General features: G+C 38.2%; 5 protein-coding genes across 8 annotated transcripts in view; 2 read left to right on the forward strand and 3 right to left on the reverse strand.

The window, feature by feature from the left end:
• The first annotated feature begins 28 nt into the window (after positions 1-28).
• On the forward strand, positions 29-2215 carry LOC113675826 (uncharacterized). Its single transcript, XM_027192428.2, has one exon. It carries the CDS (start codon positions 29-31, stop codon positions 1298-1300), a length of 1272 nt encoding a protein of 423 aa, XP_027048229.2. The 3' UTR covers positions 1301-2215.
• Positions 1269-7409, reverse strand: LOC113676233 (trafficking protein particle complex subunit 3). The gene is made up of 5 exons (XM_027192870.2): positions 7267-7409; positions 7076-7173; positions 4216-4315; positions 3536-3718; positions 1269-2599 (listed from the first exon to the last, which is right to left on the reverse strand). Exons 1-5 carry the CDS (start codon positions 7306-7308, stop codon positions 2480-2482), a joined length of 543 nt encoding a protein of 180 aa, XP_027048671.1. The 5' UTR covers positions 7309-7409; the 3' UTR covers positions 1269-2479.
• Positions 7410-7428: 19 nt separating this feature from the next.
• On the forward strand, positions 7429-15168 carry LOC113676272 (uncharacterized). Its single transcript, XM_027192914.2, has 10 exons — positions 7429-7466; positions 7565-7660; positions 8537-8629; positions 9377-9695; positions 10267-10419; positions 11041-11235; positions 11906-12027; positions 12600-12714; positions 13410-13498; positions 14230-15168. Exons 1-10 carry the CDS (start codon positions 7461-7463, stop codon positions 14263-14265), a joined length of 1224 nt encoding a protein of 407 aa, XP_027048715.2. The 5' UTR covers positions 7429-7460; the 3' UTR covers positions 14266-15168.
• Positions 15169-16660: 1492 nt separating this feature from the next.
• On the reverse strand, positions 16661-22497 carry LOC113675817 (monocarboxylate transporter 2). Of its 3 annotated transcripts, none has more exons than XM_089214756.1 (5): positions 22247-22497; positions 19358-19622; positions 18001-18206; positions 17282-17651; positions 16661-16970 (listed from the first exon to the last, which is right to left on the reverse strand). In XM_089214756.1, exons 2-5 carry the CDS (start codon positions 19605-19607, stop codon positions 16783-16785), a joined length of 1014 nt encoding a protein of 337 aa, XP_089070882.1. In that variant the 5' UTR covers positions 19608-19622; positions 22247-22497; the 3' UTR covers positions 16661-16782. The 3 variants fall into 3 exon arrangements, with proteins under 3 accessions (XP_089070882.1, XP_089070881.1, XP_089070880.1); XM_089214755.1 differs by having other exon boundaries at positions 18001-18578; positions 19358-19757; XM_089214754.1 differs by having other exon boundaries at positions 18001-18578; positions 22247-22495.
• A 1410-nt stretch (positions 22498-23907) lies between these two features.
• LOC149041616 (monocarboxylate transporter 4-like) overlaps positions 23908-25363 on the reverse strand; it is a 7398-nt gene continuing 5942 nt past the window's right edge. For both annotated transcript variants that reach the window (XM_089214757.1, XM_089214758.1), the window contains 2 exons: positions 24961-25330; positions 23908-24349 (listed from right to left, as the gene is read on the reverse strand). In XM_089214757.1, the coding sequence (XP_089070883.1) occupies positions 25028-25330 (303 nt within the window). In that variant the 3' untranslated portion in view covers positions 23908-24349; positions 24961-25027. The remainder of the gene's footprint in view (positions 24350-24960; positions 25331-25363) is intronic.

The raw sequence follows: 25363 nt of genomic DNA on the forward strand, positions 1-25363 counted from the left end.
ACTAAGTTACTCGTGTCGAGACTTAACTATGAGCAGAGAGATCCCGGTAACAGTTCACCCCGAGTTCAAGCAGGGAAAACCCCGCATTTTCTCTCGCTCCTCGAGTTTGCCCAGTAGACCTAAACTAAAATTGGTCGTGGAAACTGTTTCAAACCCGTGCGAGGCTTCTAAAGAAAGATCTTCAAAGACAGCACACGAAAACACACAAAACACCGATGATTCGTCGAAACAAAGGAAAAATGGAAACATCAAAAATCAGCAATACAAATTGTGGAAATATAGTTTGCCTGAACATTTTCAGCGAGTTCAAAAATCGAGTGAAGATGAGCCTTGTGAACAACAAAATCACACCGAACGAAAAGAACAAAGAAGACATTTTTTCAGAGAAAATCCATTTGTTGGAGATTTGCAGAAGGTGTTTGAAGATCATTACTTGTCCGGATCGAGTCTTCCTGTAAGACTGGGAAGAAGAAATACGTATAGTGCCAGAAGTTTACAAGAAACTTCGCCCTCCGCGCCAGAGATTAGTAAAATATCTCTACCCAAGACGTCTTTCAGTATTCCCATTCAGGTTGAAGTCGATGAGAAAGTAAAAGGTGGGGGTGAAAACGGAGAGGAGATTCTAAAAGAAAATAAAGTGATTGAGGCAGATGGCAAAATAGAAGATGCCCGCGACTCAGAAAGCGTTCAAGATGAAGAAAAAACTACCAAGGAAGCAGAGGTCGATATGAAGAAGGATAATTACACTTTACTCGACATTGACAACGCTTGCGCCGTTAATCTTGACAAAAAGGACTACTTCGATATGGCTACGAGCCAAGAAGCTTTAGGAAAATCTTATTTGAACGGCGGTGGAGATGTTAGAGAGGAAATCACCAAGACCAATACTGAACAATTTAAGGAATACATTAAAGAATACACAGACAAAGGCGATGAGTCTCAAAGTGAAGACTCATTACCACTGGAATTTTCAGTTGAAAATGAAAGCAAGAATAAACTGTTAATAATTCAAAGTATTCTCAAGAAAGCAGAAAAGCTTGAAAAGGAAGTACTTGCTTTTGATGAAAGTAGCAAGAGTAAGGCGTACCTAGCTATTGAAGAAAAACTTACGCGTCTTTTGATCGAATTGGATGGCATTGAAGCAAATCGAGACGAAAACATCCGCTTGACAAGAAAAAGGGCTGTGCAACAGTTGCAGAGAGCACTAACACAACTGGAAGAAAACATTTCGTGCAGAGGCGTTCAAAACAACGAAGACAAAGATTGGTCTCTAGGCATGAACAGATGCGAAAGTATCTAGATTTAATTTCAGCTCCCCTGGCTATTTCCGTCTATAAACAGCTTTTCATGAAAAAAATGTGTATTCTACTGAAAACATAGTAGACATATATTGGACAAGCATTTACCTATTACATATCTCGAAAACAATTAATTTAGACTCTGTACTATGATTGATTAGAAAATAATTTAAAATTTTCCCGAACACTTTTGTTCCAGAAATGTCTATCCAAATCTTTTGAAATATTTTGAAAACTTCCTAGCAACACCTGACAAAAAAAAACGATGTTTGTGACAACTACCGACAAAAATTACAAAAGACTCCATGTGGTCTCTTAATTTTTTTTTTTTTAACATTCTTAGCTACTTGCCCAGAAGGTTCAAAAGTCTTAGACAAAATAGATCCGTTTTGCATGTTTTTCATCTTTTTTCTGTCAGAAGGAGGAAGGATGTTTACTGTTCGATATTTTGTGATGGACGTCTAATTAAACTCGCTGTCTCCTTTTCAATTAGGGGTATATGCCATAATTTATAATACTACGTATACTAGTTCACTTCTAAGGAATCTGTGGTTACGAAAAACTAATTTGTCAGAACACAGTTACGAAAAATATCCTGCAAAGCTATTTAAAATTTAATGTCATATGTATTACAGCACGCAATAGTGACGTCGTGGAAAATTCTTCACTACTAGAACGCGCCTGAGAGGCCTAAACGAGTTGTTTCTAGAGTGGTTTTTTTTTTTTCCTCGTCTGCTGACAACAATAAACTGATTTCTAAAAAAACATTTATATTTAACCACAACAATTTAAAATAACCCAAGTATTCCTTCATCTATTTCATCAAAGAATTTTTTACGTGTTTTAAAGGAGAAATGAGATGTTTTCTGATGTATTGAATGTTGAGTGATAACATAGTTTACAATTAAACACCAAAATAGCTAATCAAGTCATAAGTAAATGACGACTTCAGTTCCTTCGGTTTTCCAAAAACTTCTCGATATTTCAACGATCAACTCGACATTGGTTCAAAGAAAGTCATTAAAATTACCTATTCGAAATTTTGCATCATCCGTGACAACACGCAAAGCCTACTAATAAATGTAGGTTTGCATAACATTTCAGTAGCAGACAATCGTTGTTTGAGTTTTTCGTTTAAAATATCTCCTATACAGAATTTTATACATGGTATAAATGTAGTATTAGTCCTCGCCAGCGGGGAGAGCATCTTCTAACTTCTTTATAAACTTGAGTCTAATTTCTGTTGTCTCGTCGCCTCTTAACGAATCATGAACAAACCAAACATCAACTTCCATTTGTACCTGAGAGGGAAATAATGCAAAAAAAGATTATTTGTTTCCACCATGTCAGAAGTTTTTGAAGAACGAGGACATACAGAATAGGCTTTACAGAAATTTATGACATAACTCAATAATTTTTGGGTTTCTAGGAAATTTGACAGACCTCATTACTGAGCTGTAATATTAGTTACTACAGGCCTAAAATTTCAATTATTGTTTTGTTCTAATAATTTTATCAGGTCTTGTTAAAGCAAAACAAGGATCTTCACAAGTAAGCTACAATTTAAGAAACTGCAGAAAAGATGCTTGACAAAATTCAGGCTTCGATGGGATTCAGACCCATGCCTACCAGATACTAGTTGGGTGCTATTTGCAAATGATGTAATATGACTGCAAGTGCAATTTGGGGTTAATAGGCTCCAGTAAAATTTTCAAAGACAACAAAATTGCACAAGCCCTTTAATCACACCAAATGGCAAGAGAAATCATGCTAGTACTTGTTAATAATGTACAGGAAAAAATCTCACTGAAAGTCAAGACAGACAAAATTTTGAGAGCGTGCACGCCATTTGTAATTTGCATCAGTGTTACCACTTTGCACTCGTGTTACAACTATGCATATGTGTTACACGAGAATGCACTTGTTTTCAGCCAATCAGGACCACCTAATTTTTCCAAGTGCATTATTCACCCTTTACCTCACAGAAGTGATTAGCATGTAACTTCTCCATACAATATCCATTAAGTATCCACCAAACAAGTGATGAGAATACTCAACCTTATCAGGTCAAAGTTGAGATCTAAATTCGACACCAGTTTCTCACTAATAATTTACAAGGAAATTTGTAGATTGCACAATTTAGGAGGTGTTCACTAAGTGGGAGGAAAGTTTTAAAGCTGTGGTAAATGTAAGTCCTCCTGATTGTAAGGACATATCAACGCCCCTTGGACTCTTACCATTTCAAGGGCTCCCCTCAGGACACCACAAAGTATGTTGGAGAAAAGAAGTCCTTCATGTCCTTCTGGCAACTCAGCAAACTCTGCCATGGGATTGTTGTCTAGTATTAAGGAAAATTCATCTGATGCTGCACTCCAATTTGTTACCACTGGTGAAATACCCAAGAACATTTTAAATCCCAACTGTTAAGAAAAAAGGGAAAAAAAAGCAAATAGTAAAGAAAAACATCACTTTCAGAAATTAAGCATATATTTTTTAAAATAAATTTAAAAGAGACTTTAAAAAAATTTAAAGAGGTACTGTCAGTTATATATTTTTTCTATAAGTAGGGAAGGGGGATATTGAAAATTCAAATTTGTTGCTAAATAGGGAGTTAAAAAATACTAAGTCAACATGGTGTGGTCACTGATTTTGTTCATTATTAGAGCACACTAACATACTTCCAAGCATTCAGGCTTGGGACTCCATAATTCACCTCCACCTCAGACATCCCTCTGTGGTTTTAGTATTTTGTGAGTCCTGACTCACCAAAAACATTTTAAGCTACACTTAGTGTCCCTCAGGTGCAATAAGAACTGACAACTAGAAATGTTGCCAGAAATCGTTCTATCACTTTCATATGGTCTGCACTCTTAGGTAGAGAAGTTCATCAAACTTTTTTCTAGGAATTTTAACTAACCTTGGCAATAACGTCAGCAGTTTCTCGAAAGTCATGACACCTTCCAACATTGGATCTTGCCAAGAAGTCCTCTACTAATCGCACACCAATATTATAACCCCTATAAGGAAAATAATCACCTTATTCACACTTCCTTCTTTGGGAAAATATGGAATTTAAGAAAACCATGATGGCAATGGCAATGGGAAGTTTACTAAGGGAAAGGTTTAATAAGCAGAACAATGGCTATACAGGTGCATTATAAATCTTTGCAAATTTCTTTGCATCCTCTGCAAAAAATCAATGTGAAATGACCAAACTTTGCATTGTCTAGAGAATGTGAACAATGATGGCAAATTTTTTACATTTCTAATTCAACACCATATTCCATTTTCAGTTTTGAGATAGTTTTGACATTAGGAAACAAACTGAATGACTTAAGAGTATTGCAAGATTCCTAGGTAAAATGTAAGTTTGATATTTGACCAACTTTGTCCTTGGTCTCACTTTCATCGTTTCTTAACCTAATACAGAGTAATTTCTTTGATGGATACATGCCTCTGCATTACAAACTAAAGTATTTCATCTATTTAAGGTGTCTATTTCCTATAAGTGCATTTCCAAAGTAATAAGGGAAAAATAAAGTTTGATAAGTCCAGTAAGGAGGTTGAAATCCTCCTATTTTAACTTCACTTGTTAATTTGCTGTGGTCTCTTTAAATTTCTTAAGTAAATTGAGTGTTGCTCATTTTACGGAGCATGTGGTCCTTATGCTTAGTGCTCTAGGACCTGTTTCTCAAAACTGCAGGGAACGTTAAAGGCCTGATGTAATATTTCTAAATCTAATTTGACCAAATTACAATGTAAGTCTTTGCTCATACACCAGTCCATCTTGTTTCTCATTCTGTTATCTTCATTGTTTGAATTTTACATTTGCCAAAATCCTGATCTCAAATGAAAGACAGCCAACAACATCTGCTTCTCAGGCCTATTAAATTAGCAAGTCTTACACCAAACAGGCCCCTGGAGCCCAGAATGAAAGCTACAGGCCTAAGGTGTGACATGCTTTAATGTGTTACATTCTTGGACAAGGGGAACTGGTCAAGTCGCCTGAAAGTCATCTTGCCCGAAGTCATGTTGCCCAAAACCTGAGTCATGTTGCCCAAAATTTTAGTTATGTTACCCGAAAAAAAAAAAAAGTCAAGTCACCCAAAGAAACAAATGCTAAAAAGATCAGAATTTCAGACTGTAAATAGGCAATAAAGCGCTCTTTGTTTCCGACAACACCATGAAGATTCTTAAAGTGTTGTTCATTCCTAACAACAAAGGGAAACGTTGAAATAGGAAATAAAGTTGAGAAATTTTTATCATAATAAAAGCGCTCTTTGTTTCTGAAAACAAAATGAAGATTCTAAAAGTGTTTTTTGTTCCTAACAACAAAGGGAAACATTGTTTGTTTCTAACAACAAAATGAAGTGTTGTTCGTTTGGTATGTAATCATTTCTTACTCACAGTCATTTCATAAGCTTGAGAAACTTTATCTTGGTTTCTAACAACACCATGAAGACTTTGCCTACACAGAAATTGATTGTATGGTCAGACTTGAAATATGTTTGAGTAACGACTCTAAAAGCATTGTTTGTTTCTAACAAGAAAGGGAAGCTACCCAAACCACACTAGAACGTCAGGGCAGCTAACATGGTGCACCAGCGTCTCAGACCAAAGGATTGCAAAGACCTCGATTTTTACCATATGATCGATTTCTGTGTAGTCAAAGTCTTCGTGGCTTTGTTAGAAACCAAGGAAAAGTTTCTCAAGCTTATGAAAGGTCTGTGAGTAAGAAACAAGTACATACTAAACAAACAATGCTCCATTTTGTTCTTAGAAACAAACAATGTTTTTTTAGAGTCATTACTCCAACAGATTTCAATTCTGACCATACAATCGATTTCTGTGTAGTCAAAGTCTTCATGGTATTGTTAGAAACCAAGATAAAGTTTCTCAATGTCTCATTTTGTTGTTGGAAACGAACAACGTTTCCCTTTGTTGTTAGAAACAAACAACAGGGGGGACTATCACTTTAGTGATAAAAATTCTCATTTTTATTGCCTATTTATAAAGTCTGAAATTCTGATATTTTCAATATTTGTTTCTTCGGGCAACTTGACTTTTTTTTTTCGGGCAACATCACTTGAATTTCAGGCAACATGACTCGGGTTTCAGGTGACATGACTACGGGCGAGATAACTCTCGGGCAACTTGACTGTAAACCTGGGCAAGACATGTTACCTCTCTCCACCCATAAGTACAAAATGACAGTACCAAGCAAACTGTAATGAGAACTGATCAATTGCTAGGTAGGGGCGGGTAGTGAATTACATTGAACCTATATACCACCCACAGGAAGTAGCAATACTCCTTGACACTTCAAGAGAAAAAAAGGAGATAATGAAAGAAGATAATTTCTGGAAGTGTGGATTTTAACAAGCTTAATGCAGTGAAGCTGTTAACTACCTCATCCTTCTAAATCCCTTGCAACTTGCACTTTCCCAGGGTAGTCTGTCACCATTGTAATGAGTGATTTACACAGTAATAACTTAACCCTTTCACTCCCAAGATTTTGTTGTTAATTCTCCCCTCTAGCATCTACACATTTCCATTTTACATGTAGATTAGTAATGAGAAGTTGTTATACAATCAAGACAACAATTCAATCTGATGAGTTGGAGTATTCTCATTACCTGTTTGCTGGATAGTGTATGGATATTGTAGGGAGAAGTCTTATGTAAATCACTTCGGAAAGTTCAGGGGTTAACAACGTAAGGCTTCTTTCCCATGCTTACATTACATCTCTGTAGAAGTTTCTTTGAATAACTACTCACATTTTGTCAAGCTGCTTGTTCACTTCTTCATCACTCTCATAGTCTTTAACCAGCTGTGCTACAAGTGCTCCGTGTGTCAGGACAAACAGCTCTGCACTCTAGATAAGAGTGAAAATCAAATTACCTTCGTTAATAATCCTGGCTCTTCATGACACTGGTTTTGAAGCCTTCAAACGAACCAAACAACTTACCACTTTTCTATTGTCGGCACGAACAGTCGATTGACGAGACATTGTGATAAATTCAAATTTTCAAAACGGAGAAAATTTGAAAATCAAGTTAAAACAAGGAAGGTTACCCACTGCCAGAGTAAAACATGGCTGCTTTGGCTACAAAGCCTTGGCAGCCGCGCCTTTTAAAATTAGCTTGGTAACCACTTGCTATCATGGCGGTGAGTAGGAAGCTTTGTGTGTGCTCGTTCTCTTAGATTGTTAGATTGATAGATCGTTTTACAATTTTGACATGTTTGATTTCGTTTTCTATCGGTAGTCGCTACCAACTGTCACGACTGCTTCGTCCTCTCCAAAGACTGGACAGCAGAAAAGTATCGTCGAGGTGTTGCAAGATATTCAAAAGAGAATCCAGGTTTGCATTCAAGCTTAGTTATCATTAATTGAAGGGGCAATTATTGGGCAGTATATTATAACGAAAGTGGGCTATGTTTCGTTAAGGAAATAGGAAATTAGTTTCCAGCCTAATTAGACAAGGAAGAACTCAGCAAATATCAGTGTCGGGTTATCTTAGGGGTTCCGTACAATTTTCGTCGGCATGAATATTCGGGACGTTCACATGTGGAACTATATTTTCGAAATCACTTCAGAACAATGAAGATATTGTTGATTAGGGAGATGAAGTTGTTGAACTTGTTAGTTTTGATAAGAAGGGAGTTAATCATATTACATGAAATTGCAGTTATACAAACCAAAACTAGGGTTTTACTTGACGTTCGAAATCAAAATTGCCGTTAATTTTGCAAAATATCAAAATCAGTGTAAAGTTTATATGGAAATGTGACCCTTTGACAGTGAGCAGCATATAATCTCTCCTTACAATATCACCCCTGAATCATACAATAAGGTCACAAGAATGAAGGAACCGATCACCAACTAAACAAGCTCTTGATTGTTAAACAAATTCTCCTTGTCAGCACGAAAGAAATGTTGGAAGAACAGTAAAGAGAATATGTATACCGATGTTAGGATGTGACAGATTGATAGTTTACAAATCATTGTTCATATCTGATGTTACATGTGGTCATTTGTTGCATGTGTGGCACTAGAAATATCAAGTTTTAGACTAAGATTGATGAATTTTTCAGACAGATGCTCTACCATTGAAAAGCTTCAGAGGACTTATTGATGAACTTGGCTTCAAACTAAGCTTAGCTCATTATATTGCTTGCTTGTCAAATATGTTGTAAATATCAGCACATACCTCAAGGGTGTATTGCTTTCTCCTCAGGGATATGGCCCAGGTCCGTACACTCCAGAGCAAGCAAAGGAAGTTGAACGGCTTAAGGTTCTTTTTCGTAGACTGAAGGCAGAAAATGAAAAGGTAAGAAAACATTTTCAAGGACTGGCATTTCTGCAGTTATTTGATTTATGACTACCAACATTTTCCCCTTCCAGGTACTAGTTGAATATTTTGAGTTTGAACTGTAGTTGGTCCCTTGTTGTACTTGCCTTTGGTCTAATTAGCCATTGTGATTGCTTTGATTGGTTTTAGATTTGTAGAACTGAATAAAAATCGCCTTTTAAAAGGTTGTTTACACAGCAGAAAAAATTGCATATGGACATATTTAGAAATGACCACAGATCCAAAGTTTTGCTAACTGTGCATACTGAATTATTTAGGATGGGTGTGGAGCCATGTTTTTACCAAGGTTTTTGGACCATAGGCATAGACATCTTTGGCCCAAAAACTTGAAAATAACTTGAATCCAAACCACTTTGTTTTATCTAACCTTGATCAGATGTGCCCAAACATTTTCCAACAGCATTTGCTTATTGATTTTTTAGCAAAATTCCTTACATGTCAGTTTCAAATCCCAAGAATCATCTCCATACAAAGAGAACTATATCCCGTGAGAACCTCAATCATGAATGAAAAAATTGTCCTCTGAAAAGGAGTAAATATCTAAAGGGTGCATAGTATGTATTATGTATGCAAACTGCACCCAACCTGGTGATCAAGATACAATGTCTGAGTGGTGAGTGAGATTCTTCCTTGGGATCAGAAAAAAGAACTGCAAACAAAAACATATCAAACTTGATATTTTTCTAAACCAATTGTTTTCAAAAGGCAATCCAGGAAGGCAAGATAGCTGTGATGAGAACAACAACTGTCATGACACCTGTCACTCAGGTCTTGGTACCTACTCATGTGGCAGCACCCAACACCATGCAGATGACAAAGATTGCTCCTGCAACCACAGCATTACCAAACCAACAGACTACTGTCCTTCCTGCAACCACTGTCACTGGTGGGATCCCTGTTGGTCAGGCCTCACTGGCCGCAAAGACTATTCTCCCTCAGACGACTACTTTGCAACCAATTCAGCCTCAAAATGTGGTCATTAATCCAGCATCCATTCAACAGCTTCAGAGAACTGCAGATGGAAGTAAGGAAGGTTTATTCACATTTGGTGCTACCATATTCATTTTATTTGAAAGTAGTGGGACCAAGTAGTTTATTAGGGGCTCATGATCAAAAAGTCAGCATTAGAAACTCAAGTTGTGCATATTCAAACTCAGAAAAATGGTGAGGTTACCGGTATTTCCAATTTCTTTTATTGTGGGCAAGATTTTCTCCTTCACTCAGTTCATGTAAAGAATTTTGTTTTCTGTTCATAATTTCAGTATTCTCAGATACAATAAGATTTGACTACTTAAGCATTGGCTGAAATTTTGCTGGTTCTGTTGCTCAGTTCTTCATTTCTGAAATGGAATATGGCTTGTGTTGAAAAAAAGAATGAGCTTCTTAGCAATTTTCTTTTAAAACTTGTTGAAAACAGTGCACTTTAATTTCTGCCTCATTTTGCATTTTAACTGCAGAAAAATAAGATACAAACCATTAAGTAAACAAAAATTTAAGGTGGGATAATATTCAAAACTAAGATAAAACATTTTCAAATATAAACATCATATAAAATTTTTTATTAACAATAATTTCTATGATAAATTGAATTACAGTTCAACGTACAGTGAAGTCACCTCAACCTACCACTCTTCAAGTCACACAGACTCTAGCACCTGGACAGCAGATAGCAGTCAGAACTGTTGCCCCAGCACAACCAGGACAAGGCATTAAACCCACAGTTACTCTAACAAACAGACCCATGCAAGGTTTGTGGCTAAGTTGCTATATAATGCATGTTCTTGTTGGCTGAAACAGCATGTTATATCAGAGTACAGATTCACAGAGTCAGATTTGTACAATGGCTGACAAATTCCCAGACTTCTCTCTCTGTTTTTTTTTTTCTTTTCTTTTTTTTTTTTACCTAAACATCCTGTATGACGTGGAAAATAAATGCGAAAACAAACCCTAAACTTCAACTGATACAGAATAACCTGTAGGTAACAGCAGAAATCACATGGAGATAGAAAGTGAAATTTTAGAGCAACTTAGTTTAGATGAAAATATGCAACAGGTTAGCATGCTGGTATGTATTTATACTTTTGGGCAGAAAGAGACAATGTGAAAATAGTGTCTCATGGCAGCCCACACATATAAACAATGTTAAGTGTGCCATTGTTCAGGTTCATACCCCTTCAATTAAGACAGAATCAGAAATATGGATGTTGGATTAGACCTCCAGATGTTCTTGTCAGGGAGTATTTTGCACATCAAGCCTAAACTGTGGCTTCAAAGAGGAAGCCATTCAGGATAACAGAGCAACCTGTTATGAAGATCTTTCATCATGTCTTCAAAACTGACCCCTCTATATTTTTTTAATTTCCCCTCAGTGGCTTCAGGTGTGACACAGACTGTAACTCTACAGAGGCATTTAGCACCTAACAAGTCCCCTGTTCACATGCCAATCACACTTGCTCCATCGGGGACAGTATCTGCAGCTGTACCATCAGGAGGACATGTTACCAACATCGCACCAGCACCAATATCAGCTGCTGTGTCTAAAGGAATTTCAACACAAGCAGCTGGTAAGAAGCTGTATTTATAAGCATTACTCCAAGGATCTCTCTTCTTTTCACTCCTTTCTCGCTGTGTTTGGTGGAAAGGAGGGGAGAGGGGGGGGGGGGGAAGAGAGGCCCTTGGAACAAGGTTGCTTAAAACTTATAACGAAGATCAAGTGAAAATGAAGGTGGCAGAAAGAGGCCTGTGTTAGAGGCCTTCAAATTTGTAATGTCATCTCAAACGAGTTATTTAAAAGTAGTTTTGGACATTTTTTTGGCAATTGCTATGTTTTCCCAGTTTGTATCCTGATGAACTCAAGCTTCTTTGATTTTTTTATTAAAATAAGCAGTGAAAGAACAATTGGACCTTGTTTTCTGTGCAAGATGATAACAAGAGTGTTTGACAGTTTTGTAGCTCTCAGTTAGTATATGCGCTATGATTGGTCAATTTAGCGGGCCGTATTTTACTGTACTGCCCGTTAGATTCAAAAGTTTGTTTTGGTTGACGAAGAGATATCCACGTGCATTTACTTTGATCTCTGATTGGTTCCTAGAGATTTTAACCTTCGTTCTTATTGACTGGGTGTTTTGTTTGCTTTTAATTTTTACAACTATCAATTGAAATGCTATCTTTCGCTCGGTTTTTTTCCTTAGTTCTAATTTGTTTCGCGTTATCTTTATCACTATTCATTTCTAGGAACAGCCCTGAGGGGGGACAGTAGTAGCCCGGCACCGAACCAAGTTCTGACCAAACGACGACTGCAAGACTTGCTTCACGAGATTGACCCTCGAGAACAGATGGACGATGATGTTGAGGATGTGAGTTTCTTCCCCCCCCCCTCCCCCCCGTCCCTTTTTCTTTATTATAAGGTTGCAAGCAAGTGTGGTGTCTTAGATACTTTCAAAAACTACTTACAGTGTTGGTGAGTAATGTTGCCAAACAAAGCTCCAAGGGGCAGCTCTGTACAAGCTAAGAATAGACAAGCAGCATGTTGTTTCTGATTGTTCATCGTACGTCCGATTCATCGACATAGCCTGGGGTTATGATGAGTGCAAATTGGCAAAATTCTTGTTTTCAGCCTTCTTGGCCAGACAAGCTTGATCAACTAAGGATTTTATCCTGGCCCAAAAGGTTACTACAAAGAATTTTGCTTTGTTACAAAATAAATTCAGGAGATTTGTCCTATTTGGCTGACGGTTGCAGCGTTTAGTGACTCCATTCCCTTCAAACTTTTGGCGAACTTTTAACCCTAAGATAAAACCAACTTCTCAGTACTAAAACTGTGAGAAGTAAGGGGAATGATTTATTAGATATTGAGAGTGAAGTGGTTAAGCTACTGTGAGGAACTTCTTCTAAAAATTTTAAGACTGGTTTGTTTTCCGTGTTACAGCTGTTACTGCAGATTGCAGATGACTTTATAGAAAGTGTTGTAACGGCTTCCTGTCAGATCGCTAAGCATCGAAAATCAAACACATTAGAAGTACGAGATGTTCAGCTGCACCTAGGTTTGTATTTCACAGAGTTCAATCACGATTAGACTATTCTCATCAACATATTTCTTAACAGTGCATGTGTAGGTATTAAGAGACATGCTAGTGTAATGCTTACTAAGCCGGACTCCCGATCAAGAGGTCTGGGGTCGACCCCCCATAGGGGTCCTTGAGTTGTGCTCTTGGGCAAGAGATTTAACTCTCGCATTGCTTCTTCCCCATTCCCCCCTTCCCCCCCTCCCCCCTCCCCCCCCCCCCCGAATATAAATTGCTGCCAGCAAACTGTAAAGGAAACAAGGAAACATGACAAAATGCGTAGGAAGAGGGGGGTGGGGGTGGTTATCGCTTGAATGAAGTAACATCCCGTCCAGGGGAAGTAGCAGTATTGTTAAGTCGTCATTTCATGTGACAGAAACAGGTAAAAGCTCCTGGAGCAATGGCGGGAGACGTGGTTGCTAAATGGTTGACGAGTTGAACGCCAGATCAAAAGTTAGATGTACTAGGGTTAGTGAATTGTGTTCTAAGGCAAGGCATTTTATTCTCGCACTGCCAAAGCTCTCTAACCAGTTGGATGCGTTAGACCGAGATAATCACTGCATCTTTTTAGGCCAAAATAATTAAACACTTGTCTTACACTGAGTATCTCAACTAGTATGTATCGTCTGTTATGTTATTATTTTTGTTTTGGTTGTTCTGTGTACATTTTATAGAAAGGTGTTGGAACATGTGGATCCCTGGATTTGGTAGCGATGAACTTCGACCGTTTAAGAAACAGGCCACTACAGAAGCTCACAAACAGGTCAGTGCAAAAAAGGTTGTTTCAAATTCTCGCCGTTCTTGTCATAATAGGGTTAATTCACAATTGTAAGAAAATTTTTGCAACCAATCTATTGGCTGTAACTTACATGGACGAAAAATATCGAAATAAAGGCTCAACTTTAAAACTGTTCGGTGCAATTCAGAACAATTTATTTAAGTTGTGGAAGATTGAAAAAAGAAAAGATTAAAACGGATTTTGGTCATTTGAAGTACCAAGGTAGCCAGACTTGGTTAGAGTTTATCTCAATTTGAATAGAGCTGTCGTTTATACTGTCTGAAACATATATCTTTGGTGTTCGATTGCCGCGGCTTTTCAAATAAATATCAGTCACCAATCTGTCAAACTGAAATTCGTGAAGGGTAATTGGAACGGAATTTTATAACTAATTGAGAGGAAAATTTAGTTTGTCACCGGAAATAATGTTCCAACCCAATAACGCCGTCACTGTTTTATTGCCAGGGTCATCTCATTCTCTAGTAGAGAGGAGGATTAAATGGTTTAAAGGACAGGCGCCTCTTACTTAGATGATTCATTGTTGACTTTCTTATCCCCGTCACTCTCTCTCCGTTTTACGATCTGACTTGGACTGGGATGCTCTCTCGTGTGGCAATGTTCCTTATAACAGGGCTACTTTCGTTGAAAAGTATCATTGATTGGTTTGTTTTTACGTTGTTTCTGAGATATTTTCCGCCACTTTTTGTATCTTGCAGAGGTTGGCCTTGATACGAAAATCGATGAAGAAGTAATACAGACGCTATGTTATCTTGTACGTAAATTGTTATTTATGATGATGCACGATATAAGAGGTGCTGGTTTTATTGTTTAAGGGAGAGCTCACAGTTTAAAAAGTATGGCGTTTGTTGATAGGTTGATGGCTCTCGTTGATTTCTTCTTCCTGTTACTGTAGTGATGTTAAGTTAACTTTGATTAAGAAATTTTCCTACCCTGACATCAAGAGAATTCGGCATAAATATTTCAAGCCATTTGACTTGAAATTATTTGCAATTTCAAACAAGTGCGCAAGAGCATGGGAATTAAAGGTAATTATATCAAAAGCAGTGGTTAAAACCTTTCAAGCTCCCAGGATCTAATTGTTAATTCTCCCTTACCTCATACACATTTCTTTTTAAATAAGTTATGAGAATTTGCTGCTAGAGCAAGATAACATCTTCCATCCGATAAGTTTGAGTATTCTCGTTACCTGTTTGCAGGATAATGTCTAGATGTTATCGGGAGAAGTTACATGTTAATCACTTCTTGGGGTTAAAGAGTTGAACTCCAGAAGAACGGCCAGTTCGAAATACAGGAGAGAAAAATCCGTGAGCTTTCAGAAATCCTTTTTTATTTCTTATGCTTCACATGAGGAAAAGCCCTCAAAAGACCCAAGGGGAATGTCGCAAACGATTAGTTGAATACGAAGAAAATTGGCTTTGCACGAGCGGGTTACATATTATGGTACATTGTGCGTCTGTTATCTGCAAGAACACAACGTAATTCACGAAATTTTCTCAGCCCGATGGGAAATTTCCATATCTCTTTTTATAGCTAAATGATCTAGTATTTTCACTCGTTTAAATTCTGATACCAAGAAAGAAATTACATAACTTTACTGATAGAAAATAATCAATAGATTATAGCGCAATTTTCATTCACGTGTTTCTTGGTGTTATTTCATCTTAGTGTTTGAAGGTTCACATGCTGACGAATCTCCAAGGATCAAACCATCTGGCTAGGGCGTGGCTGGGTGCTTGCAAGAACCCTCCCCCCCCCCCCCCCCTTCCCCAGGTTGGTTAAGGGGGTATAACCTTATAACGAACCAATGGCCTCCTCAAAGAGTGTTAAGAGTAGCAATGAGACGATGACGTTTAACCCGCGACCAGGCCCTCATCACGAGCGCTGTAAGACGCGGGTTTCTCGTTTCTTTTCCCCCCTCTCTCCCCAAAGTTTTGAGACGAGTCGGGGAAGGCTTTGCATCGGGTACCAATGTTCTTCACTAAACAGACTAAAAGGAGTAGTATTGATATAAACTGAAGATGTTCATCAAAGCCAAAGTATTGGTTTCCAGTCGTTTCGTACTCACGGTTGTTTCGTGCCCAGTCGGTTCGTAACCAGACCGCCGGTCGATCGTATCTAGAACAAGTCGGTTCGTACCCGAAGCGCCGGTTGATTCGTACCCGAACTGCCGGTCAATTCGCACCCATACCAATATACAATCATTCGGAGTACCTCTTGCGAGCGCGTGAACAGATGTCGATTGTTGCTTACGACTAGTTAACAGAGTCATGTGAGTAACATATCAGAAAAATTCTGTTTTGTATCCCGGCTTGTGATCCTCTTGACAAAAACACCAAATTATTGCCTAATGCAAAGTAAACGTGGTATTCATATAACAGTCCATTGTTTATACTTGAGACGTTCTTAACAATAATAGCTAGTGATAGTGTGATATTTTTCTCCCTTTGTAGTAGATTAGTTTATCCTCGTTTATTCGTTCATTCTATTCTTACTTTAAACATACTTAACGTGGAAAACGTACTTTTTTAGTATGGGTAGGAAACGACTGATTGGGTACGAATTGACCTAGTTGGGTACGAAACGACCGTGGGTACGAAACAACTGGTAACCAATTTTCATATGATTGGAATACTAAAAAACTGCCCATTTAAACCCTCTTTAGTTTTTGGAGGCTCAAGTCTTTCTTTGGGGCAAAAGACTTTTCACATTTCCAAAATCTGCTACCTGAGCAAATGCGCACCTCCAAGAATGATCCACATCTGCCAAAGAAGGCTGTTACGATAAAAGATGGAGTACACCTCTGAGAATTCAAAATGGGCTTAACCTGTTTTCCATGGTAAATCATGGGGAGTTAATTTGAAAAGAATCAGTTGAAAAGAATCGTTATCTCACAAAAAAAGACAGGAACATGAGTTTTGAAGGCAAAGGCATTAGGATGTGATGGTCCATCAGACTGCTTCCTTACGAATAAACCGTTTGGCTGAAGGACGGTTTAGAGGGGTGAAGGTGTATAGGGGTGAGCTTAGTAACTAGCAAAACATGCTATTTTATCATTTTATGATGTCACGATTAAGTCATCGTCCACCATTTTTTCACAGCCGACTAGACCCATATTTCAAGCTTATATAATATTAACCGTGTACTCTTTAATGAAATGATGAATGTTTATTATAACATATAATAAGATAATTTTTTTCTTAAAAGTTTCTCTCTGTAGTTAAAACTACAACCGGTTTATAGGCGAAATCTCATAATACAGTTACAACATCAACAATTAGACATTGCTCGTGTGGTGAAAGTTGCTTAGAGTGTTCCTGAGCGACATTGGGACTTGAAACACAGTAGGACAAGAGCAGAATACAACCAGCTAACACGTGGAATGCTCCTGCTACATAGAATGTGAGGGAGTATGATCCGGAGAAGTCGGCAAGAAAACCTAAAAAAAATTTAAAAGGGATTGATTAAAGAAACTGCCTTGCAGAATGGTTTTCCACAGTCACCAGCTTTGGCAATAATTTATTTACTTACCATAGGAGAGGATAAATTATCCTCTCTTTCTTGCCATTGGCAAATCATGATGTTTTTCTCAACCTCTTCCAATAATTTTTAATGAATATATCTTCTGTTAATAAGAAAAGACTCGTGTAGACGCTGCTTTCATTGATGCTCGTTTTCCAAGAAGCTTAACCTTAGCAAATAGTATGAAAGGTAACGTAAAAGAAATCAAGGGCCAGCGTTTGCACTCACCTCCGAAAGGGGGGCCCACTGCTAAAGCGAACGCAATACAGAAATGGAAAAATCCAAATCCTTGAGAGCGTTGTTTTGGGGAAAGTGCTTCCAAAGCCAAGATGTTCATTGAAGTGACTATAGCCCCGTCGGCAACAGCATAAGCGACAAAACAGGTCAATAGTTCGGTGTACGACTGCGTTAAGGTGGTTAGGATTGTAGTTGCTCCGGCAACGAAAACTGCCACTTGCATAATTAGCCTTGGATACAGTTTGTTCCTGTCGCACACGGAACCCGTTAATGCCCTCAAAATAACTGTCACTATTCCGTTCCAAAAATACATCATAGATGCGCGGTTTGCGTCAATTCCACGTTCTTGACAGTACTCTGCCTGTAGGAGAACAAGTGTAACCTGAGCTTGAGCTCAATTGTTAATTAAGGTAATGCTTTACTAGCACAATGGTTTGTGCGATGAGGTAATGAAGACTAAATATCTATTATATCTTTTCCAACATGATCAAGGGAGCACTGTCAGGCTTTAACGCGTTCGACTCCCATTGAGAGCACTCGGAGTCCTAAACAAAGGCTTTTTTCTCCGAGTATGCCTTAATTTTTCATTAACTGAAAAAAACATCTTCTTTCACCTAAATAAACAGGCTTGAAATTTACCATCTTCATTTACATCATCATCGTTCACCGGGGCGTGTGAGTGATCCACTTCAAGTTTCACATCAACTTACCATGTGAACCAAAGGAACTGTGATTCCGCAAAAACACGTGATACTTCCAATTAGATGGATAACAAACTTCTTATTTCTCAAATATGAAAAATCTAACGTAGGGCACAACTTGTTCGGCTTCTTGTCTTGATCAGTGCTGTCCTTATCGTTGTCCCCAATCTTCGAGTCGAATGAACAAGACAATATGCAAGTCACGAACAACATCCCTGCCATGGCAATAAATGTGATTCTCCATGAGCTCACTGTCAACAAGGCCTGAATGATTGGGCTCATTACAATTAATCCCCCTCCACACCCCATAAGAACGAGCCCTGTTGCCAGCGAGCGCCTTTTAATGAAGTACTTAGGCATTATAGTTAGCACAACAAAGAAGATACAGCAATTTCCAAAGCCAAACGCAACTCCAAATGTGAAGTACATCAGAGTTAGATTTGGAGCTTGCGAAGTAGCAAGGAGGGCCATGGTAGAGATAATACCCCCTGCAATACCAACTGTACGGTGGTTGAATCGATCACAAAGAAGTCCTACAACTGGTCCGAATAGACTGCCGCATGCATACGCCAGAGAACCAACCCAAGCTGGAAGAACAGATAAGAAAAAAAACAATAACATAAAACAACGGTCTCGCAGAGCGCAAGCACTATCTCCTGACAGAAACCCATGATAAGTTTTATGTCAAACTTTACCCATAAAGTCTTTGTATTACAAGAACTTGAAGACATTGTGAAATACTAACGGAGATATCCATGTTTACTTAACAGAAAAGGCGTTAGGGTGCATTTGATAATAAGTCTCGTCTTTATACAGCAATGAAACCTCTATAAATCGGACGTCTCGCGGGACCATCCCGAGGGTCCGCTTAATAGAGATTCGTAAAAATTGCGCAATGTTTGTTAACGATTCACATTCAACAGTTACTCTGTACTGTGATAAAGTTCCATGTTGTTAACGAAGCTATCCAGAGTTCAAATTCATTACCTTTCACCTTTCATTACCAACTTTATTTGTTGGTAATACGCAAAACAGCAATGGTACATGGACTGATTACTTATAATTGACTATTTCAATGATGTATCCCATACACTACATTGTCAATTCAGACCGGTTCCCCGCTAATAGAGGATTTTAACACTAGAAATTAACCATATACATGTTATTTTAGTGCCCGCGTCCTCTTAATAAGTGTCCTCTGAATTAGGGTTCGTTAGGAAGGGAAATATGAGACGTCAATTTCGGGAACCGGCTTAGTGTCCGCTTAGTAGAGGTTTCACTGTAGATGTTAAAGAAAGTATGGTAATCTAGCGGCACGATTTACGTAGCTCAGCAACAGAAAGGGAAATTAAAACCGATGTCTAACCTGTCTTGGCTTTTCCTTCTTTGAATTCGTGCAGTAGCACTGGGAATAGAAGACCGTATGAATACGAACAGCCGATGGCGATCAAAATGCATAGAAACCCACAGAAACATACAAAATAAGCATACGGGCTGTCAGGCTGTTTACATTCCCCCAAATATCGCGAAATCCGCTTGAAATCATTGCATCCTCTTCTCTGTTCCTTGATGACCTCCTTTGTCAGCAGAAAACTATCACCCTCTGGTCCCTCCATAAACGCTTGGCTGCTCTAAATTGGATAGAATTTCTGTTTTTTTCTAGAAACTTCACAAAGCAGAGTACACCTTAAAGAGGTTACGCCTCGTTGAGTCTGCATAATAACTCACAAGAACCAGACGAGGTTATGCATGCAAATTAAGTCGAACTGAAAAACAAAATATTATTACTTAGTGTAAACATTTTCTTGGACTTTGGCCCGACAATAAAAGCACGAGATTAAGCGGATACCTAAATAGGACTAAATATTTTAAAATGGTCATCTTGGCTTAAAAAATGGTAACGGCAACGGTTTATGTCGTGAAAACAAAATGAAAATAATTTAATTTTTCTTTGGTTTGATGAGGTGATAACGAATGAGGTGATCACGTACAGTCGTTTAAGTGAAACGAACGAACGAAACCTGTTCACCGGGTATTTTTTCAATACCAGTACAGTACAATATTAAATATCGCATTATTGATTTATCGCAGCGAAATACAGTAGAACTCCGCTAACTCGAACAAGATCCGTTTTTCCCCGAACTCCTTGTTAACTCGAACTGATTTTACTTTACCCTTGGCCTAAATTAACCCTAAATACCTCGCGTTTGATGACCTTCATAAGTGTCTGATTGTCACGTCCCAACCTTAAATCGCGATTGAGTCGAACGTGATAACATTTATGAAAATATATATTTAACAAACCGTATAAACTACGAAAACCTTTAAAAAACAAAACAAAACCGAAAAAAATCTAAATTAACGAAAATGATTGTTGATTGTGCAAGAATGGTAAAACATTATTCCTTTTTGTAATATTTACAGGACCCCGCTTACTCGAACCATTTTTCGTTTTCCTTGGAAGATCGAATTAGCGGGGTTCTACTGTATTACAGACTGTTTTGAGCCAGCTTTATTCTACAGCTTATTTTATCGTATACACAGTCCCTTTTGTATTTTTTCGGGTAAACTCTGCGTTTTCTCAGAACCGGCCCATATAGCAACAGGTAGATAGCTGGTGTCAAACCACAATATCCAATTGAGTTCTTCGCATCAGAATTTTGTTTTTCGAACGTGGGAAGGGGGGGGGCAGGTCAGGGAGTGAGAAGTTCCCCCCTTCACGTTCCTTCTCCTCTCCTTTTGCAAACCTTTAATTCCCGTCTTCCGCCCTCTATTAAATAATTTTTTTTTTCTGTACAGACATTTTTTTTTTATACAGACTGAAGTTAGATTCACAAGCTGTGCGACAAGATCGCTTCTTTTTATTAAGAGCGGTATTGTCACTTCTCCAATAGTCATACTCAGTACTGGAACAATAAAAATTGAATAACTCTTCTAGTTAACGATGCATGCACCGACGATATCGGAAACCAAGGTATTGTTTAAGAAAACAACAATTCTTTACTCTTAGTAGTCTTACAATGAGGTACGGAGTTTCACTCGACTTTTTCAATGAGAGACTGAATATGCTTTATGATTCACTTAAAAATATATACCAAGGTTTGTAAGAATTTAAATTCAAAGAAGAAATTTTCCCCCAAAAAACTTCAAAAGTCAAAGGTCCTAAAATTTTGAATTTTTGTCAACCTAATTAAATTTTGAATTTTTGCCAACCTAATTAAATATAACTGCAGATATGAAGAACACGAATATATCAACGACTTTGAACGTACATTCAACCCTAAAACCGTTTTATACAAGCACCATTTGCGGCCGAATTACACACAAAACACAAAGACGTCAAGACTTTGGAGCAGGAGAGCCTTTCATTTCACATTTGCAGCTCTAGTTTAGCTTATTTCAATAGATTCAAAGTAACTTTCCCACAAAAAATCTATAATTCACGCAGCGATGCAGAAAAAATGGCGATAGTGAATGCTGATAGCTTAATTACATTAAAATAAGCTACGGGCAATTTTAATTCATCGGAGAATTAGTAGAGGAAATATTTTGCGGCCAGGGTTTATTCATTTCAATCATGTTTTTTGCAATGCAACCTTGATTTCGCTGATAGGAGATCGTCGCTTCGCCAATCACTGAGACAAATAAAATTCTCTTGTAGCTCTTTCTCGGCCCTGGCAACTCATGGTGAAAAATGCAAGCAAGTGGCGAAGAGTGTTATTGTCACGTTCGATTGAGACCAATTTGGTAAAACGTTTTACATCTGCTTAATCTGCTCATTTGTTAGGGGTAACTAAGGTCTAAGTTTTTGAGGTCTGAGTATTCGTGATACCCCATTTGTTGTTGTTAAAAAGCTGTTCAAGACAAGATCCTTTAAAATAATTTAAATTTTCTTTTTTCGCGGACACAGTAGATAACCACCACATTTTTAATTGACATGGAATTTTGAGGTTGGTCTGTGTTTCCTTGTAAATAATCGAATTTATCAAAAAAAAAGTTAGGTGAAGGCCGAAAATCGTCTCAATGCCTTGAGGATTGCGCTTCCCATAACATCCGATGAAAGGCCTGTTCCAATGACCAATTAAACATATACTTGTTTACTTCAACGCATGGAAAGGACCAACCAACTAACGATTAACCATTACATTTTTAACAACAGTTCGCATAAAGCTAGCTTTTGAGGATGAGCTAAAACTTGAAAATCGTATCAGCTGTGTATTTTCCTGATGGGAACATTCGAGGCGATTCAACAAACCTTTATCTTCGTGACCTTCAAGAGGCTTTCCACTGACAAAGGAGTTGAAGTCGGAGTCGCGTAAGCGATTTTCACTCGGTGACAGCACCTCTGAAGATCGGGGTCACTCTCGAAGGACTCGGAATCGAAATAATCAGACTCTTTCTGTTTTCTTCACATTCGGCTCGTAATTCCAACGCTCACAATCCATAGCGTGATCCATTCTTCAAAAACATTATCGGTGTGTTTTTCGAATCGAATGTCAAAGTCACGTTCCCAGGACAACGTCTGCATTGTGTAAACGTGGGCCAGGGGTCAAGTTGCAAGGACATCTTGCAGCGACATCTTGTAGCAACAAAAACTTATGTAGTACACATTGAGGTGACATAAGTTTCATGGCATCCTTGCAACTTTTTGCCATTTTTTTTAGTGATCCTTGGACAGAGATAGAATAACTGCATGGATCCGGTTCGTCTTGAATCGTACGTGGTGAGAAAAGAAAGAAGACTTAAACATTTTCATTAACTTTGCGATACGTTCAAATTAGGTCCGTCGAGCCTCATCAAAAGAATTATAGGCACGCGAAATGAAGATAGGTGCTTTTAGTTATGATAATAGGACTGAGTGGAGTCCAATTCGGTCTGTAATCATACGAGTGATAACAAGATCGGACGACCGTGCAGCGGGAGTTCGATTCGTCTATCACGAAGACACGACTCGAAGTTTTATTGCCAATTAATCATAAAAATTACAATTTCCGAGAAAAGAGTAGCCAAGTTATGAAAGAAAGGGAACCAAGGCTGTGATTGGTTGCTATAAACTACAACTTTGAAAGTGATTGGCTTATGGAACTGTCCGATAACAAGCTGTCTGATGACAAACTATCCGATAACAACTTGGCAAGTGAATTATTAGTGTAAAATAAGAGTTTTTAAAACCAATCACAATCGAAGAAATTGTAATTTTTATGATAAATTGGGTTATATGATTGCCATAGCCGCAATGAAGCAATGTCTGGGTTTATTGACGAAGACAACTAGTTCTACAGATATTTCTTGAATAAACTGATAACAGAATGGCAATTTTTGCGGTTCATCCTGGCGAAAAGGCGGCAGACTGTTTTAAGCCAACTTCATTCAAAAATTCGATTCATTGTTGTGTTTTTCAGGTAAACTTTGCGTTTTCCTCGAATTAGCCCGTGAAGCAGTAGGTAGATACCTAATGCCAAACCAAAAAACTTTACTGAGGCTCGATACGCATCATATTCTCTTTGGATTCGTCGAGGGAACTTTCTCTAAGAATCTCACTATTCCTACAATCTTCCGGCCAACCTTCAACCCTCTCCTTCCGCTTTTCAGTTAAGAAACACTACTGATAAACGATGAATGCATTTTAATATTTTTCCCTACTTCCTGCCCTTCGAAAGTTCCCGCCTCCCACCCCCATACCAGCTACACGAAATGTTTCATCTCAGTGAGAATCATTTTTCCGAGGAAATTTAGACCTGGGAAAATTACCGACAGAGAAGCCAAAACTGGTCTTATAAGGGCCTAGTAAAGTAGTATTGTAATTTTTTAATAGTCGGCAGAAAGATAAATTAGGTTCGGGTATTCAAAGTATCGTTGGCGCTTCAAACAAAAGCAACGAAGTGTAATCGGTAAAAATTATGATGGACGACCAACTTAACACCCAAAAACACTCTATATTTTAATTAGATTCCTAAAACTTTTAAAACCATGCTTAGTGATTTATCTAAGAGTCTAAGTTTCCTTAAAAGCCAAGACTACTTTCTGACTGTTTCTTTCCTCTCACAGTCCTCTGAGCGTGAGGGGAAAAACGAATACACAAATTCTGATATGGACTATAGAAGGCTGGGTTTGAAATTGAGAAGTAAAATATCAAAACACTTTTGCATATAAGTAAGTAAAACAAGTTCATCCTTAGACGAATGTCATTCTTTTGATAGCGAATAGTTTTTTGTCCTTCGCACTACAATCTGTGTTGTCTGAAAATAACCGTTCTTGCCACAGTGAGATAAGAAGAGAATCCCAACCGCAAAAATTTGAAGCGATCCTGCTGTGTAAAAGGCAGGGATGTACGATCCACGCAAATCAGCGATGAATCCTACAACAAAGATAAAAAGAAGAAATACAAAAAAAAGATTCATCGCTGGTACTTTCTCGGTGTCGTGCAATTTTTAGGAGGTCTTCATTTGATCTTCCTGTTCTATTTACAATAATCACGATTTTTAGGCTCGAAAAGTAAAAGTTACTTCTTCACTTGTTTTGAATAGTCATGAATCAGCGTGACACACTGTTTTATCTGCACCTCACTTTTAACTTTGCGCAAGATTCAAGGACAAATATACGACCATATTAGGAGCATATTTTTTGATCCAGATCGAGGCTATTGTTTCTAGAGCCCTTCAAATATTTCAAAGAATTGAGCGGGGAAAAAAGTCTTCGCAAGCAGCTTGCCGCGAAAACGTCACCGTCTGAAGTTTTAGCGCACGGTGGTATGACTTCATAATTATAAAGCACATCTCCTCTTCTGTAGTAACAGCCAAACACTCTCTCATCTCGAGATGAGTCTTTGCGGGCTGAAGTATATTTGGTCCCGTGACGCGTTTAGGCCAATAGCGCTGAAGCAGCAATGCATGAAGAATCAACATCATTGATGATTTCCTAAAAAACATTGCATTTCAGACTGCGTAAAGGTATTAAAATACAACTTACCTCCCAAAGGGGGACCAGCCACCAGTGTAACTGCCACACATAAATGAAAATAACCAATTCCCTGAGACTACTGTTTCGTGGATAATGCGGACAAAACTAGAATATTCATCGATGAAGCAATAGCACCGTCCATCATCCCATATACAACAAAACATGCTAGAAGCGGATAAAATGTTGACGATAATGTCATTAAGATCACCAAAGTCCCAGAGACAAGAACTGCAAACCTCATGATCCAGATTGGAACATTCCTCCCGAAGTCACACAGGCGACCAGTGATGGCTCTAAAAATGGTCGATGCTAGTCCGTTAAAGAAAAACATTTGCGCCACTTTATTTCGATCAATTCCGTGCTCTTGGCAGTAACGACCCTATGGCATGTAACAGGCAAAGAAAGACTTAAA

Source organism: Pocillopora damicornis, chromosome 8 (assembly GCF_964200805.1).
Source record: "Pocillopora damicornis chromosome 8, jaPocDami1.2, whole genome shotgun sequence".
Taxonomy (NCBI): Eukaryota; Metazoa; Cnidaria; class Anthozoa; order Scleractinia; family Pocilloporidae; genus Pocillopora; species Pocillopora damicornis.

Bases quoted from the DNA above. Each gene is read 5' to 3' on its own strand.
- LOC113676272 (XM_027192914.2), top strand. The intron at 8,630-9,376 runs GTAAGAAAACAT...TGTTTTCAAAAG, and splicing joins TGAAGGCAGAAAATGAAAAG to GCAATCCAGGAAGGCAAGAT. The intron at 10,420-11,040 runs GTTTGTGGCTAA...ATTTCCCCTCAG, and splicing joins AACAAACAGACCCATGCAAG to TGGCTTCAGGTGTGACACAG.
- LOC113676233 (XM_027192870.2), bottom strand. From the start codon at position 7,308: ATGTCTCGTCAATCGACTGTTCGTGCCGACAATAGAAAAGTG. The intron at 3,719-4,215 runs GTTAGTTAAAAT...TTTTCTTAACAG, and splicing joins CTGCTGACGTTATTGCCAAG to TTGGGATTTAAAATGTTCTT. The intron at 2,600-3,535 runs GTAAGAGTCCAA...TTTCCCTCTCAG, and splicing joins TGAGGGGAGCCCTTGAAATG to GTACAAATGGAAGTTGATGT.
- LOC113675826 (XM_027192428.2), top strand. From the start codon at position 29: ATGAGCAGAGAGATCCCGGTAACAGTTCACCCCGAGTTCAAGCAGGGA.
- LOC113675817 (XM_089214755.1), bottom strand. From the start codon at position 19,607: ATGGAGGGACCAGAGGGTGATAGTTTTCTGCTGACAAAGGAGGTCATC. The intron at 17,652-18,000 runs GTAAGTTGATGT...GTTCTCCTACAG, and splicing joins CAGTTCCTTTGGTTCACATG to GCAGAGTACTGTCAAGAACG. The intron at 16,971-17,281 runs GTGAGTGCAAAC...AATTTTTTTTAG, and splicing joins AGTGGGCCCCCCTTTCGGAG to GTTTTCTTGCCGACTTCTCC.